Genomic DNA, 16,002 nt, shown 5'->3' on the forward strand with positions numbered 1-16,002 from the left:
AAGTGTACATACCTTATACCTACGAAAATAATAATAATTTAAGGTTGTTTCTACACAAACTCTCATAAATATACTTAGAGATAATAAAAATAATTTTTTCATACATTATTATCATTCATATAATTTTTTTAAATTTTTTATTTACACTCAGAAAATATGTTTTATAATAATATTATAACGTTGTTAAATGAATAACAATAATAATGATTATTAAACAACAACAATGGACATGGCATTCTGTGGGTCTTCGCATCATACAGCCAATCAACGCGCTATTGATTTATTATACTACTTTTCTATTGGTTATTATTATTATTGGCTGCATTTAATATATTATCTTAACTACTCGACTCTCGAAATTAAGTACGCCAGTCGTAGTTAGAACGCAGTGATCTATACTTCAAACCCCGCAGGACTGTTCAAAGCACCGAACCGTTGTCACATTCTGAGGTGGGTCGTGGGCGATTGCTTAACTATATAGGTACGCTTTAAACAACTATTTCAATATTTTATAATATATAATACACATAAGTTGAAATTCAAATTTTACAAAAGAAACACAAAACTTATTTTGTGTAACTTATTATGTTCCCTTTCGAAATATTATTTAAAATATTAAATATTATTATTATTATTTCATTTATTAAATGAAATAAAAGTGCACATACTGTTGCTATAGGAACACGTAGATATATTTCGTTTTCACACCAAATAGTGTGTTTAAGTACAAATAAAACATTTGGTGACAATACGTTGAACGGTGTAGATTTGTATGTGTGACAACAAATTGGGACTTGGTTTTATAGTATAGAATATGTATTATAATTTATAATATACATGCATACGTGAATATTATACGTGTGCTACTTAGTTTAATTATAAGTCTATTATTAATATTCTACAAATGAAATTAACGTTTACAAAGTACTACTATTATAATCATGTTGTTGAACTTAATAATTTCAAAACTTAAAAACACTATTAATCAGAACGTGAAATTTCTTTCTAGAGATGTCAATGGTTAAACATGGAATGTATTAATACGTTTTTAATTTTTAACGAATTTACTAATAATTAACCTCAAATACAAAACAATACAAAACATGATATGTGGTCAATGAACAAGAATTTCACAAAGGTAATAAGGAAATATGATTTTAAACAAATATAGCTCTACCTTAACGGTAACAACGCGTAACTGGAATTTTGACAAAATAAGATTTTTATGTCAACATTTATTGAATCTCATTGTCTGTTTAATTATTGAATCATTAGAGTAGGTACATATTAAATGTATTTTTTTATGATCAAACCGATGTTTCTAATGTTTCTTTGTGGTTTTTATTTGAGATGATTTGAATTGTAGCACGTATCTGTTAATGATAGATCACATGTAGAAATACGTACCAACTGACAAAATTAATATGTATAGAAATTTAATAGAGTTTTCGACTAATTTATATTTAAACTACTTACTTTTTATAAGGTAATAATGTTTTGCAATTATGAACATAGATACAATATGGTATGTTTCTATATGTTATATTAATTCTTAATCTTTATAAGACTTGATAATTTATCATGTATTATATTCGTTTTAAATGTAATAAAAAATCTGGATTAAATGTTTTAAATATTATAATAAATTAATAACTAATTATTATTATTGAAACAAAAATCTAAAATGTATGTTATTTAATATTTCGAGAATTGTTTTTAATATTTTTTATTTAAATATTTCTTTTCAATAATATGATTTCAGGAAAATGAGTTTTTTAATATTTATATTAGTATGTTATAAGTTTTCAACAAATATTAAGTTTTATAAGACTTGATAATTTATCATTATCATAATAGTTTTTAATGTAACTAAAATTCTAGATTTAATTTTGTTAAATATTACCTATAGTAAATAAAATATATTGCATTTATGTTGTCATTGATTGTATAATAATATTATATTTGATAATGCCCAAAACAAAAACTTGAAATTACATTAAATGTTACTTAAGTATTATTTTGTTAATCACTTAAAATAATATGTTGATATAATTAAAATTAGTTATAATAGGTACTAAGATATTATACTGATTAAAAACATATATCTTTAAATTGAAATTAAGTTGTTTTATAAATATTCTACGTATCTACTAATTTGGGCTTGAAACATTTTGTTTGATGAAAAATGTTAATTAGATTAACAAGTATGGTGCTAATTGTTTTTATAAGCTATAGGTATCAAAATATTTCATTTTAATTTATTTAAGTAATTATACAGTTTTTTGGATTCTCTGAGAAGTAAAATAACTACAGAAACATGTTTTAAACGTTGAGGTGGTGATAAATAGGCATATTTGTTTATATTTTGTATTTAAAATACGTTCCCAGTCCCCATAATACTCGTAACAGTCGATTAAATAAAACCGTTATTAATAAAACCACAATTTAAATTCTAATAACCTATATGATCACACAATAAAAATTAATATGTACATTTTTTAACACAAAGAATGGAAAGCATATTTTAATTATAATATAACTTATACAATATTGATTATATAAAACCATACTTGGCTTTTTTTGTAAAATTAATTTTACGTTTTTATTTATATACACATTTTATTTAAATATACTTCATGTTTTAAATTTTATATCAGTATTATATATGTATATATATTATATTTATCATCGATAGTGTTGCATTAGAACAAATGATTTGTCATTAACAAATGTGAAAATTTCAAAAAAAAAACCATGCTATAACCATACCTTACTCATTTTCAATATTTTTGTTTTTTGCAGATCAATTATTTTGCGGCGCTGGAAAATGTATAGCTGTAGAGCACATTTGCAACGGCGTATTCGACTGCGAATGGGGACAAGACGAACGGAATTGCGGTAAATTATTATTTTAAATAATAATATTCCCTGTCCCGGGTGGAAAGAAAACACAAACACCCGTGCACATAATATTTTGAAATGTCACAAAAACGAGAAAACGGAGTTTTCGTATATATATCTATGCGCTCAATGTGTGTGTACAGTGCGACTTAGTGGCGAGATGGGAGTAATCGGTGAAGGGATGCTGGAGCTTTATTCGCCGAACACGACGTCTTGGAGACCCGCGTGCATTCAAAGCTGGGATTCAGAACTGTCGGCCACCATAATTTGCAACATACTCGGATACAAGTAATATTTAAACTATTTACCACCCCCTATCTCCCACCACGGGTCGTATATTGGAGTAAATAAATCGCATACGACCTTAACATACCTACTATAATAATATATTATGTATGATCGTAGTGAATTGATTTTATACTGCTCTTCAATAATATAATAATTTAATATCAATAATAATATTATAATTAAAAGTAAAAATATGTAATTTTGGATGTTTGATCTTGCAAATATTGATTTGTTTCTATTTTTTTTTTTTTTTTTTTTTTGTTATAATGATAATGATTACTTACTAATATAGTGCAAGGTGCGATTTAAATGATAATAACATGGTTATGAAACTATAATATTATTCAGTGAACAATAATATTATAAAAATTAGAGTTGAGATGCAAAATAAAATTTCCCTATCAATACCTATCATAGTTTATAATACCTATGCAATATGCATACCATATTATAATATATGTAAACCATATATTTATAGTATAAATTATTATCATATGTATAAATGTATTAATTATTTATATTACATATTTTATAATGCCATATATAGGTACGTAATATATATCTGCCCCGTTTTATCACTCAAATACGTATAGCATTCACGATAACGATATTTCTGATTCGGTCGGTCGAAACACTCGTTATTTTCATCACCAATTATATTATAAATTACAGATTGTCTTCTAGAAGCATGCTCGGCGAAAACAACAAGCTTTTGGCCTCTGTTAAGTACAACCAATCAAAAGAGTACTATGACGAAAACAAAATGACCGTATACAGAGAAATCCGATATTGTCCTGATACGTACTTGTATCCATCTATAAGTCTCTTATGCTCCAATTTTGGTAAGTTTTTCATTCGATTTGAATTTATACGATTCCATTACAAAATATAAATTAAATTATAGTAGTTTACAATATAGTAAGGAATTGATATGTTTAAGATGAATAAAAAAATACTTGTATAGTAAATAATTCCAAAGGGAATATTACTTATTAGGTATACCTATGATGTGATTCCCCAAATAATTCATTTATATAAGTTTTTGAATTTATAAATATTTATACTTAAAAATGCTTAAAAACAATATTTTATGTAAAGAAGTGTCCAGTAGGGATATAGTTTTACTTTTTTCCAAATGGCAATCATTTTTTTTTTCTGAAAGTATATAATAATTAATTTAAGAAATCATTTCTTTGAAAATGTTAATGTACATAAATCAAAATTTCAACGAGTACCTACTTAGTTCCTAAAATTTAATAATAACTCAGGATTAAAACCCAAGGTAATACATTTAGAAGATTTCTATGAAGATTTAAAAATTATGATAATGAAGTTAATCATTTATAATTTTATAATTTGGCAAAATGACCGATTAATAATAAGCACTAGTCCAAGTACTAATTTATCTCTTTTATATTCTATGTAAGACTATTATCAAGATTTAAGGATTATTATCCTTAAAAACAAAAAGTTTGAAAACTCAGAAATTAATTGTCTAAAATTATATCTAAGTTTTAAATAAGTCAAAAAATTCAAAAAACTCATCGGATTAACAATTATTTAACAATATAAAAGAGAAGTTTTCATTAAAAAACAGAGAAGTTTATATCTTCACAGAACATTCCTTAACTAGTATGACAAAATCTAAGAATTTGAAAATAATCTATATATTTAAATTTTAAGTAGACTAAAAAGTGTTCAAATAAAATTAAATAAACACCTGCATTATTAAAGAAAAAAGAGGGGTGTGAATAACTTTGCGTACTGCTATGTTTAAAATTTATTTCTGTTTTATGTTACTTTTATATAATTTAAATTGCATTTTAAGAGCAACCAATTGTATATATAATTATTATAATTCCAAGACAGAGTTATAATATAGAGATGATAGTTTTGGAAAAATGGTAAAAACTGATTAATGTTTTATTTTTTGGTGTTTCATGAAACTGAATTTTTTATCTCCTTAGCCTACCTATATAATATTATATTATACAAGATTAATCGTATTATTGTAACATAATTGGTGGTCAAAAATCTCCTCTCCCCAGTGAACTTTCTAGCACACTACTATCAATATTCTGATAATTATTTTTATTCGAGATAAAAACACAACCAACGTCTCGTCAATTTTTAATTGTATAATATCACAGAGTGCGGTGTCAGGCGGAGACCGCAAACCATATTCCGCAAAACAAGGATTGTGGGCGGAAGACCATCACTGCCTGGTGACTGGCCGTTTTTAGCCGCAATCCTCGGCGGCCCGGACGAGATATTTTACTGTGCTGGAGTGTTAATAGCCGAACAATGGGTTCTGACCGCAGCTCACTGTACTGGAGGGTAAAAGCATAATAATATTAAAAATATGACGATATTTCGCTATTAATAAAAACGATGACGACATAGAAATAATAAAATTACGGTATGGTAATCGGCTCGTGTGCGTTTTCAGGAGGAAAATCTTGGGTGACCTTTCAGAGTGGACCATACAACTGGGCATGACGAGGAGACATTCCCATTCGTTTTTCGGTAGAAAAGTGAAAGTGGAAAAAATTATAAGACACGAGAAATACAACAACGGGCCCGTTCAGCACGACCATGATATCGCACTTTTCAAGGTACAAACCTATGTTTGTGTTATATGCAATATTATAAAATTATAATCGTTTTCATCAACTGAGCTGCATTGACAATAATATCGATCGTAAACGATAACGTGTCATGAAGTACAATATTACCACGCAATTTCGCGTAGGGCGAACGTTTTGCAACTCGTGTTTCAACATGACGTTTTCTTTCTATTTATAAACGCACTATGTTTCACCGTAATTGTTATCAATAACAGTTTCATTTAATATTTTTGAAATTCGATTTGGGAATTAATTTTCTTAGAGGTATAATATTCACATTGTATATTTTATACTTTATAATACCATTGTAAAATGCATATTAATATAATAGGTACTAAATTTTTGTTTATCTAGTAGCTTAGGTCGTTATTATATAGTAGCGTATTTTAAAAAATTGATAGAGTCAGTTATAGAGTTCATTTTTGTAAATATCTATAAGAATATACTAATATCCTCGTTTAGATGAGTATAGTATCAAATCGGTGGCCAGTGGGTGAATAAATATACAGGGACAAACATAGTGTATCACAACCTTATGAGACAGCCATCTACATTAAAATTGAGTAGGGATATATTAATGACATATTGTCGTTAGATGACTGACATTTTTTTAAAGGTTCATGATTCGACAATAAAATACGTATGTTATTCAATACTCTAACGGTCAAATAAACGTCTTTCTTTACAGCTCAGCGAAAAATTAACATTTCACGAGTTTTTACTTCCGGTGTGCTTACCACCACCAAATATGGTTTTGAAAGCAAATATTAGCTGTACAGTCATCGGATGGGGCAGACGCAATGGTCTAGAAGGTAAGATCAATCGGTTTCCTGTACGAAATAATATTAATATGATAATATTAACTACATCATCTCATCGTTATTAATTTACTTTATTGTGCAGTTAATGTAATCATTAATATAATAATATACCATCACAAAATTACATGATTTTGATAATTATAGTATGTATTATTATTGCATATGACATACACAATAATTTAGATCTATACTCACTACTCCAATTGCTTTAACGAACAAAAAACTAATACTATTTATCTATTATGTACTAGAAACTTGTAATTCGTATCCATATGCATAATTAATAAAATATTCACATTTTAGTTAGATAACAATAAAGTATGAAGTATTCATTTTTTTTTTTTATTAAATGATATAACTACTTTATAGGTATTTTCAATATAATCATCAACATTGTTAGATTTTTGTACTCTGAGCGTTTAGAGGTTAAGTATGTTGGTGCTAAAGAATTCAAGTAAAAAGTTGTTTTTTAATATCCATTTTTTCAGAGTACAAAATCAATGAGTGTAAATTATTTAAAATATTTTTTGTTGAACGCATTTTAAATGTTGCTTGAGTATAAACAAGTAATTTAAATGTTCATCGAAAATCAATCTATAACGATAGGTATAGTCTATACCTATACAATTAATTTTTAATTATTTAATTAAAATTTACTGTCTAAACATAACATAAGAATAAAACTAAATAGTCACTTAATCGTAAAAAATTAATAATAAAAATATATACGATTTAATTTCTTTTTAATTTTCTAAAAAAAAAAAATATATATATCTTTATAATTTAAATTTTGGATTAAATTTATATGATTTTGACTTTTGAAAATAACTTAGCTGTATTAATAATGAACTATTTGAATGTTTGTAGTTTGTTTTATAGAGATTTAAATTAAATTATATACCGATCATCGTGATTGCTCGTGTATTTGGCATCCAAAAAATAAACTATGAGGGCAAAATATGAGTAAAATACAACGATAAACTATGAATTCAGATGCATATAAAATCTAAAATCACGATTTATATTTAAAATTAAAGTGAATAATATTCGATTATTCGTAGGTATTGTGTAGTTTATATTGTATTATCATATAATTTAAATAATTATTATTTTATTATAATAACGAATAGCGGTCAGACTTTTCATTCAATCCTACCGTGGTATAAATGTACAATAAGTGTTTGTTGCTGGTGATTTATTACATATTATTATAGAGTTTTTTTATACCCATATATTGTATATAAAAGAATGGATTGGAATAAAATAAAATCTATTTTATGGTTTAACGCGATTCAACGATTTAAATGTATAAAAAAAACTCTTTCTCGATGAGGTTGTCAATGACGGATTATTCATTCCCTTTCACCTGCACTCAAATTTAAACGTCGCGTTGGGTTATGCCTTTTATCTTTTCGACTGCATGTTTGAAAGTTTTGGACCAACGGCTATTGTTCAGTGGCAAATCAATAAATTTTTACTCAGTTTTTTTTTTCATTCACGCACAACTATAGTTATAGTAAAACCTCACATCGTCACCTGACCTATCGAACACGTTCCAAAATTTCTATAGTACTAAAAATCACATGTTTTCATAAATTACAGAACATAAATTTAGTTTTACCGATAGAAATTAGATTATTGCCGTACAATATTATTTATGCACGTACATTTTCAAGTTGTTTGTTTCTGATTAAACTTTTCGTTTTCTGGTATAAATGAACTACCGTTCAGTTTGTTCCATAAATATAGGTATATAATTATATATATATATATAGTGTTATCGTTTTATAATATAAGAATAGAATTTACAAGGCTACGATTTCGAAGAATTTATTTATTTATTGTTATAAATAAATGTGTATCGATTCTAAAACTTATTATTGTTCAACAGAGTAATAATGTTTAAGTATAATATTTATTTAGTAAAATATAATAAAAAAGAAACCATAAAATGGTTACTAAAATAGAATATAACAGACTATAAAAGTTTTCGTTTCTTAATAAAAACAAAAATAAAGTCACGTTTATTACCGTTATATTAATGTAACATTCTTAACAATTGTAATATACAATTTAGTAAACAAAATAATTTGTAGTAAAATTATAAATTATTACATTTGTTGACTATTCAACGTGTAAATAAATTATGTTTTACAATCCAAAAACTAAGTAGGTACGTAAATATAATTCATAACAATAAGAAAACTATACTTAGACTAAAGTTGGTTTAACTTACTTGTGTTGCTTTACAATTCTCTATTCTCATCATAGAGTTGAAGAATGTTGTGCTATTAAATTAGAAAGCAAAGGTGTCAGTTGTCAAATTAGTAAAAAAAAAATAATTTTTTTTTATTTTGGTTCTATTGTTAAAAGTGCTTAAAAAATTTACGTACTTAAGGGTTAGAAATTATAAGCTTACGTTCACATCTCACGGAGTCCGCAAACCATTATTATAGATGGATTGCCTACCTGATAATATATTGCTCGCATAATCATAAGAAATTCTCATGGGAATCACCAAGAGGAATGGTTATAATATGACCTGAAAAACTCACTGACTAAGAAAACTAAGAGTCTGAACAATGATAGATCGAGGTTTGCAATTTATTCGGTACATTTGTAATACAAATTTAGTGAGCAATAAGAAAGCATTTTACAAAATTCGCATTTTAAAGTGGTGCTTGCACAATATTTTTTTGAGATTCAAAATGATAAATGAAAATGCTTAAGTTTTGAACACCGTTAAACCGAATATTTCATAATAAATTAAACAAAATTTAAATTTTGAATCATATTATAGAATTGGCATGTTTAACCGGCAACGAAGTGCACGAGGTCAGCCGTTAGCAAATATATTATAAAATACTCAGTTTTAATTGATGTTAACAAACCAGCACAATATAAAATAAACAAAAATACAATACTTAAAATCATAACTACTTGTTTAAAACTGTATTAACATTCACTAATATTCATAAATCTATTTTAGTATTTGATTGTTGTGCATATGTTTTATCAATGTTATTATTCTTAAATAAATAACTGCTATTAGCGATTGGTATCAATAAATTCGTGTATACTTCCCCGTTATCTTCATTTGTGTATATACACCTAATATAAACCAATTTTCATTATATTTTAAAATTAAAAAATCCAATCAAACTTTACACAGTATAGTATTAACAATATTTGATATAATAATTTGACAGGATAAACATTAAGTAGAGCGGCAAATCTAGAATGCAGCGGAGTCTAATTTTCTCTTTCGACATTTGTTTAACGGAGTAGATTTAAACTTAATTGAAAATATTAAAATAACTGTTAGCAAATGATTATTAAAATTATTATATACCTAGCTACTTAAAGTTGTATTATAATAATTTGTAAGATATAATTTAGATACTTTTAAAATAACAAAAAAACAAGGAACTCAACGTTATTAAATAAAACAAATAATAGCGTAAAAATCCTATATAATTATCCTAGCTAAATTCCACAAAATATATAAAGCACAAATTATAAATGATTTATTATGAAACTATGAAATTTGAAATAAAAATACTTATCGGTTTCTTTTTTTTTTTATGAAATGCAAGTTAGGGAGTCTCCAAATTGAGTGTTTTTAGTTTTCGCATAAGTACAGTAACTATATTATTTTTACATTTAAATGACTGAAAGATAATAAAAAATGTTAACTAAATAAATATGTATGTATACATATTATTGACATAATATTTTCTGAACTAAAGTATAACTATTTCAAACTCACATGATCACATGTATAACAATATTATATTTACATAGGAAACGAGACTGATAAAATAAACATGTATTTTTCATTTCAACCAATTGTAAAGTGTTTTGGGGCTTAAATGATATTAAAAACAAATGGAATTAACAATTTTTCAAATCGTTATTAATATTTATTAGTTTTTGTCAAAAATCCTCGTATTTTTAATTGTATTCATTATTTACTTATCGACTATAAGTAAAACAAATATGAACTGTTTTTTATGGTTAACAACGCATGTAAAATAATGAATCAATTAATAAAAATATGTAGGACTATTGTGTTATTATTATTTATTTGAAACGTAAATTAAATATATACAAACAGTAAAATACAGCAATAGTACATTGTACCTATATTTATATTACTTATTTTATTTTATTACAGATGAAAACATAAATAAAATCGATAAAATTCTATTCTTTGACAGAAAATGCAAAAATGAAATTACATATGTATATAGTCATGTTTATTTTCATACGCCATAAATTAATTTTACCATAGCGTTTTGGAGTTTTATACTATTATACCTGTATCAAATAAAAACCAATTAAATTACTCAACGAAAACATTTATATAGTATAACTTGTAATGTTTAATATTTAATAAACAAACCAATGAAATACTTTGGCGACTATTTGCATAAAATACATTATTTTATCAATAATCAATTAATATAATTAATATATTTTTGTTTTGTGCATCAGAGATGTAAAACTTATTATAATATAACAGGCAAATTTTTTTTTCTATTGTTTGCTCGTTAGGCTTCTTAGTGGTTGTAACGGATGTAGTAGCTGCACTAGTCGATGACAATTGAGGATCATTATATACTTCGGCAGTTGGTACAACTATCATTATCGACTGCTTTTTTTTATAGAAATTTACATTGTACCATATAATATACTATTTAATAAAATATTATAGAATGATTAATTTACATATTTTAATAACAATTTAACAAAGTATGTACATATACAGGTACGTCGCGTGTAAAAATTACCGTTTTTATTGTATCAAACAATTGAATAAGTTTAAAAAAAGTTAATTGTTAATAGTTAATTGTTCTGCAATTTAATATTCATTCTATAGTTTCTTACAATATAATAAATGCAATTTACAGAGTTGTTGTGTTTCACTGTGTATACTGTATATTGTTGAATGTTGACCTAAATTATAAGTTATTTTTTTCTTTAGTATTTATCGTGCTGTATTTTTAATAAATATTTATTCAGTAAAATATATTACGAATCAAGAATGCTGTCTTACTAACACTTCCGAGCTAATACTATAATTTAACAAAAATAGGGCACACCAAACGTCGTATATTATCGTATGTTCAGAATATACGAATGGTACATTGGTACCTATACGTATATTTATTACAATCAAAACACCCAACGCACTAGCGTACACCCATAAATCTAAAAAGGATTACGAATTATGAAAGAAATAGTTTATTCATGTTTCGTTTTTAATTGTGTCGTAGTATAGTTAATAATTATTTATTATAATAGGTACTAAAGTATATAGAAATGTTTTCTTTCTGTTAAACGTCAAAGACCTGATTTGTGTCGTATTTCAATGATTATTATTTATATTTTTATTTTCTACAGGAGCTGATTACGAACCTACAGTAAATGAAGTTCAAGTTCCTGTACTGGACAGAGATTTATGTAATATGTGGCTAAAACAAAAGGACGTTAACATCACAGAGGGAATGATATGCGCCGGATACGAGCAGGGCGGCAAGGATGCGTGTCAGGTGATTATTGTCAAACAAAGAGTGGAGAACATAGTTTCTTCGATCGGATTCACTGAAAATGTGAAAACTTATTTATTTATAATTGGAACATTTTGCTAGGTGTTATTTTTTTTGTCTGTACCGTACTATAAAATAATGTTTCGGTTTGTCGGTGATTGTCATCAATTGGGTCTCAGGACTTAGTTTTCTACACAATTTAGTCGAATAACTAGAGAACCTATTATTATTGTGAAAATATGTGTGCAGCGTACGTTCGATAAATACGAAATAATACTGGGAAACGAAATTACGTTTTTGAGAGTATTCAAAAATATTTCCAAGCGAAATAAAATAAAATTTTTATAAAAAGTAGTATATTTTTATATTTTTTTAATTTTTTTTACTTTTTTGAAAAAAAACATACTTTTTTATATTTTATGCATAAAAATCTAAATTCAGAAGAGTAGCTTGCGAGTTATATAAGTATTTAAAATTATTGTGAGCGGAGTAATAGACAGCAATTTTGTAGAGTACTCTGTACTACTTCACGATCATATCTTAATTTAAAATAATTATATCTTATTAATTACTTATCTAAATTTAGATTTGTATACATTGAAATTCACGAAAAATATTATGATTTAGAGTATTAATTTAAAAAAACGTATCTTGTCATTCCAAATAATAAAATAATTATAACGACAAAAAATATACTTTTATTTTCCGTTGGAAATTATGTAAAAAAAATATTTTAAAAAAGTTAATAGATTTCGAAATAATAAGTGTTATTTGATAAATTAATTACTCTATATAGTACGTTCTCCGATTAAAGTCTAAACAATACTTGTGGTATTATGTATGCAATAATTGAGAATCAATCAAAAGGATATTTAAATATTATAATTTAAATAATGCTTTTATTACCTAAAAAAAAAAAAAAATGCGAAAAATACCCTTATAACTAATTAAAAACACACTCTGCTGTACATTATAATATTATATTATGTCGAATGAATCACTATTATAGGTTTATTAAATTTTAATGCAATACGATTTTAAATGAAAAACATTTATGAACGAAAACAATCTGTCAGCCTGTATTACTATAATACGTATCTTTTCACGATTTTTATTTTATGTAGGTAACTATCAAAGTTATTTATTAAAATAATTAATTGTTTTCAATGACTAATAATAAAACGTAGATTACTAGATAATCGATACTCTGACATTTTTTAATATTAGAATAAATGATATTCGTACAAGTACAAGTACAGGAACTGTATAATACAATATATGTATACACAATACATATTATGACTTACCTATATAGTTTTTTTTTTTACTGTTCTTTGGTTATTACCGCATTGAAGTAAAGATTAAATTTTTCATAAGTCAAACCCTAAAAACTATAGAAAAATATAGCTACAAGACAATTATTTTAAAACCAATATTGGACTTACGTAAAAATTTCCGTTTTTTCTTAATTTTTTGTTTGTTTTATTCCGATTAGAAATAAAAGTAGGTAGGTACTATGAATTTTGACCTCTCTAAAGTACAAACTAGATCCAATTTTCTTCCAAAATCATCTTCAAAGTTAAAAATTGAAGCTTTTTTCTACCACTCATAATAATCTGTAAAATCTAATGATACAATTTACGACTTTAATTATTCACAAAAATCTAATTCCATCGGATTTATAGTATACAAGTTATTTCTCAACAGGGTGACTCGGGAGGTCCATTACTGTGCCCGATGGAAGGATACAAAGACCGGTGGTTCGTGGGCGGCATTGTCAGTTGGGGCGTGGAATGCGCGACACCCAGCCTGCCAGGTGTGTACGTCAACGTGCCAATGTACACGGAATGGATCAAGAACAACATTCATGCCGACCAGTTTTTTTCGTCGACAGACGACGATTACTGAACGTGATTTTCCACGAGCACGACGCGATCGGTTTTCATCCCTTCGTCGTTCCAATTCCTATGCACCCTTATCGTCAAACGTACACTTTAAGCTGCAATTTTCTGCATTGTTATCTGCAGTGGTTGTGGTCTTTGGGTTCCCCTTACTGGTAAATCAAATATCAACGAAAAACAGTAAAGTATAATAATACCAGCTTAATATATTAGTAGTACAATTTCAACTTATACCGTAAACACGGTCGTATTCTCATTTAGGTACCATTGATATTATGAACGTAACATAATGTTACTATGTACAATTTTCAATGATATTTTTACAATGATTTTTTGTGATTTCCATCAGTCAATTGATTCAATCGGAGGAATAATATGTAAAAACAATATTATCTTTTAACTTTTCATAATGACATGTAAAATGGCTACCGTAACATGATAATCAATTAATATATTTTGTAAAACGCCACGAAAAACTTCACGACTTATGTAATGTTTGGTAAAATTTTAACGCTGTATGCATTTAGTCTAATATTTAAAATAAATTCTTTCTGAAACGATAAGTGCCTATACATTTCAATCGAAATGTTGGACTTTTGCATACTGTAAACTACGACAGTCAATGGCGCTGAATATCATACACGGAAACAATATTTCGGAATTTTTCAAACGATATATTTTCTCATTAATATTAACGGAGCTTATAATATTTGAATTTTTTAATTTGCTCTACTTATACCATATAACATGAAGCATTCGTTGATACGATATTTTCACACGTATCATCACTGTCGGCACATCATATTAGTTTAAATATCCGACAAATGACTTAAAACTAAAACTTTTATAGGAAGTGTACAGCATTGTATACGTTTAAACAATATGGCACGTACAATCATAGTTATCCGTCCAACAGTATAACTCCTGATTTATCTTATGGTTTTATTAAAATGTGTTAACAAATATAATATAGTGTAGTTATACTCTAACACTGTCCAACTTTTTAAAACCAAAATATTCATAATTGTTACCTGAACTACTTACCTACATGTTTTCAAATGGCTATTCATTTAATTTTCTAGTAAACGATATAATTTAAATACAAAACGTTCCACATCTGATAGAAATATAAAATAATATAGTGATGTATATTATACTAATTATGATTGCAGAGTTTCATTTATTTTTTTACCAAAAAACTTAATACTATTATTACCTATAAAACGTTAGCTTACAATTTTTCAGTAGAACTTTTTAATTTTCTATTCACATACTATACAAAACAGTTATTGTGTCATTAGCCACAACTTCCATATATCATTGAATTAAAAAAAAAAATCAAGATTGCTCATTGATGAACATATTTACACACACACACACACACACACACACACACACACACACACACACACACACACACACACACACACACACACACACACACACACACACACACACACACACACACACACACACACACACACACCCATGAACACATACACATATCCATGCATCACATGCATGTGCACACAAGGATATTATTATTATTGTAATATACTCCAAATAGTCGTGTGAGCAAAACGTAAAGCGTTAAACAATCTTATGCGAAAGTCTTACTTGGAGTGCATTGTAATCTTCATGGCGATGGTATTATATAGACAATAAATAATATAATATTTTACACTATTTCAAGACAAAAAGTGAGATTTTTTTGTAAATGTATTTAAATTTAAGAAACAATTATAAAATTGTATTAATGACAAAAATAGGCTAAGAAGTAGTTGTGCGTAGGAAAATATAACATTGAACAGTGAGCTATTTTTATAAAAACAAATAGGTACAATTAAAAATAAAAGGATTTACATTTATTTAGTTATCATATTAAATATACTCAATTATATACAAGTAGGTT

The 16,002-nt window shown here is 26.3% G+C and overlaps 1 protein-coding gene across 2 annotated transcripts in view; it reads left to right on the forward strand.

Annotated features, from left to right (window-relative positions):
* The window catches only part of LOC114126365 (atrial natriuretic peptide-converting enzyme-like), a 155,501-nt gene extending 139,926 nt beyond the window's left edge, over positions 1–15,575 (forward strand). For both annotated transcript variants that reach the window (XM_050204353.1, XM_027990301.2), the window contains exons 13-20: positions 2,803–2,898; positions 3,045–3,189; positions 3,862–4,031; positions 5,340–5,526; positions 5,639–5,804; positions 6,505–6,628; positions 12,044–12,192; positions 13,897–15,575. In XM_050204353.1, coding sequence (XP_050060310.1) covers positions 2,803–2,898; positions 3,045–3,189; positions 3,862–4,031; positions 5,340–5,526; positions 5,639–5,804; positions 6,505–6,628; positions 12,044–12,192; positions 13,897–14,097 — 1,238 coding nt within the window. In that variant the 3' untranslated portion in view covers positions 14,098–15,575. The remainder of the gene's footprint in view (positions 1–2,802; positions 2,899–3,044; positions 3,190–3,861; positions 4,032–5,339; positions 5,527–5,638; positions 5,805–6,504; positions 6,629–12,043; positions 12,193–13,896) is intronic.
* Positions 15,576–16,002: the final 427 nt, after the last annotated feature.

This window comes from Aphis gossypii, chromosome 3 (assembly GCF_020184175.1).
Source record: "Aphis gossypii isolate Hap1 chromosome 3, ASM2018417v2, whole genome shotgun sequence".
Lineage (NCBI taxonomy): Eukaryota > Metazoa > Arthropoda > Insecta > Hemiptera > Aphididae > Aphis > Aphis gossypii.